The sequence below is a fragment of the Myotis brandtii genome, unplaced genomic scaffold, assembly GCF_000412655.1.
Source record: "Myotis brandtii unplaced genomic scaffold, ASM41265v1 scaffold601, whole genome shotgun sequence".
In the NCBI taxonomy this organism is placed as follows: Eukaryota; Metazoa; Chordata; class Mammalia; order Chiroptera; family Vespertilionidae; genus Myotis; species Myotis brandtii.
Window position 1 is genome coordinate 59983 of NW_005370276.1, and position 1764 is coordinate 61746.

At 48.1% G+C, this 1764-nt stretch overlaps 1 protein-coding gene across 1 annotated transcript in view; it reads right to left on the minus strand.

Moving 5' to 3' along the window:
- The window catches only part of CRX (cone-rod homeobox), a 12710-nt gene that overhangs the window by 4896 nt on the left and 6050 nt on the right, over nucleotides 1-1764 (minus strand). The window contains exon 2 of the mRNA XM_014550527.1: nucleotides 1-121. This exon is cut by the window's left edge and continues 8 nt beyond it. Within this exon, the coding sequence (XP_014406013.1) occupies nucleotides 1-86 (86 nt within the window). The 5' untranslated portion in view covers nucleotides 87-121. The remainder of the gene's footprint in view (nucleotides 122-1764) is intronic.

Genomic DNA, 1764 nt, shown 5'->3' on the forward strand with positions numbered 1-1764 from the left:
GCCTGGTGCATCAGATCCACGCTGGGGCCGCTCAGGGCCAAGGCGCTGACGGAATAGTGGGGCCCCGGGTTCATATACGCCATCATGATCTTCGCGGACACTGGGGACCAGGTGAGTGGGCCTGCAAGAGAAGGGATGGGTGGGGCTCCAACTCTCCCCTGCTACCTTGTGGTGACAGGAAGGCTTGGCTTCAAATCCTGCCTCAGTCTCTTTGCCTCTGTGCCTCAGTTTCCCCTCTATAAAAATGACCTGCTGCTAAGGGTCCCAAAGTTTCACTGAGCCCTGGCCGGTGTGGCTTGGTTGGTTGCAGCATCATCTTGTACACCGAAAGGTGGGGGGTTCCATTTCTGATCAGGGCACATACCCAGATTTCGGGCTATTCCCCAGGTTTCGGGGTACATGCAAGAGGCAACCGATCCATGTTTCTCTCTCTCTCCTTTCCTCTCTCTAAAATAAATTTTAAAACATTCTGGTGTCCTGGCTGGTGTGCAAAGTGGGTAGAGCGTTGGTCCTGTGCACCCAAGGGTTGTAGGTTGGTCCCCAGCCACTGGTTGGGGCGTGTGTGGGAGGCAACCAATCTATGTGTCTCTCTCACATCAATGTTTTTCTCTCTCTCCCCCTTCCTCCCTCCCTTCTACTCTGTCTAAAAATCAGTGGAAAAAAATATCCTCAGGTGAAGATTAACAACAACAACAACAAAATACTACCACAACCAATTTTTTAAAAAAGCATCACCAAGACTGTGTGTGGAGCAGAACTGAAGCTGTAAACGAACACCGTAAATAAAAGCTCTTCTTCCTCCCAGCCAGTGTGGCTCAGTGGTTGAGCATCAACCTATGAAGCTATGAACCAGGAGGTCATGGTTGGATTCCCAGTCAGGGCACATGCCTGGGTTGTGGGCTTGATCCCCAGTGGGGGACGTGCAGGAAGCTGCCGATCAATGACCCTCTCTCTCCTCATTGATGTTTCTATCTCTCTGTCCCTCTCCCTTCCACTCTGAAATCTAAAAATATTTTTTTAAAAAAAGCTCTTCTTTCTACTCTGTCCTTTATTTTTTTTTTCTACTCTGTCCTTTAAAAAATATGATCCTGCCAGTTCTCTTGGCCCTGGAAACGATATCCAGCCTCACGCAGAACCAGGGAGAGCAGGTGGCCAGCTGTCCCAGTCAGCCTGGGACACGGGTTTCTGGAGACGTGAGGCATCCAGGGCCACACCTGAAGATTCCCAGGCCAACAGTCTGCATGTCGGCCTGAGGGAAGGTCGCATTAAAGTGCCAGTACTGCCCTTCCACACCCACTCCTTAGGCATGTAGTGGGTGGATGGATGCATCTGTGTGTGTATGAGGATATGAATGGATGTGGGCATGGGTATGTATGTGTTTGTATGAATGTATGTATGTGCAATTGTATGTTGAATGGTTAGGTGGGTGCATACCTGTGTTTACCTCTGTTCCTTGAATTCATCTCAGAAATAGCTGGTTCCCAATGACTTAAACAAACCTTTCACCTGTGTTTATTATATATGTGTCTGAAAGGTCTGAAATATTTTTAAATGACGATGTGTGTGTGTTTTAGAGACCATCTACTACCATATTAAATATAATGTAAGTTATATAAGATACACATATACAATATATATATTCAAAAATATGGTACTGCCCTAACCGGTTTGGCTCAGTGGATAGAGCGTCGGCCTGCGGACTCAAGGGTCCCAGGTTCGATTCCGGTCAAGGGCATGTACCTTGGCTGCGGCACATCCCCAGTA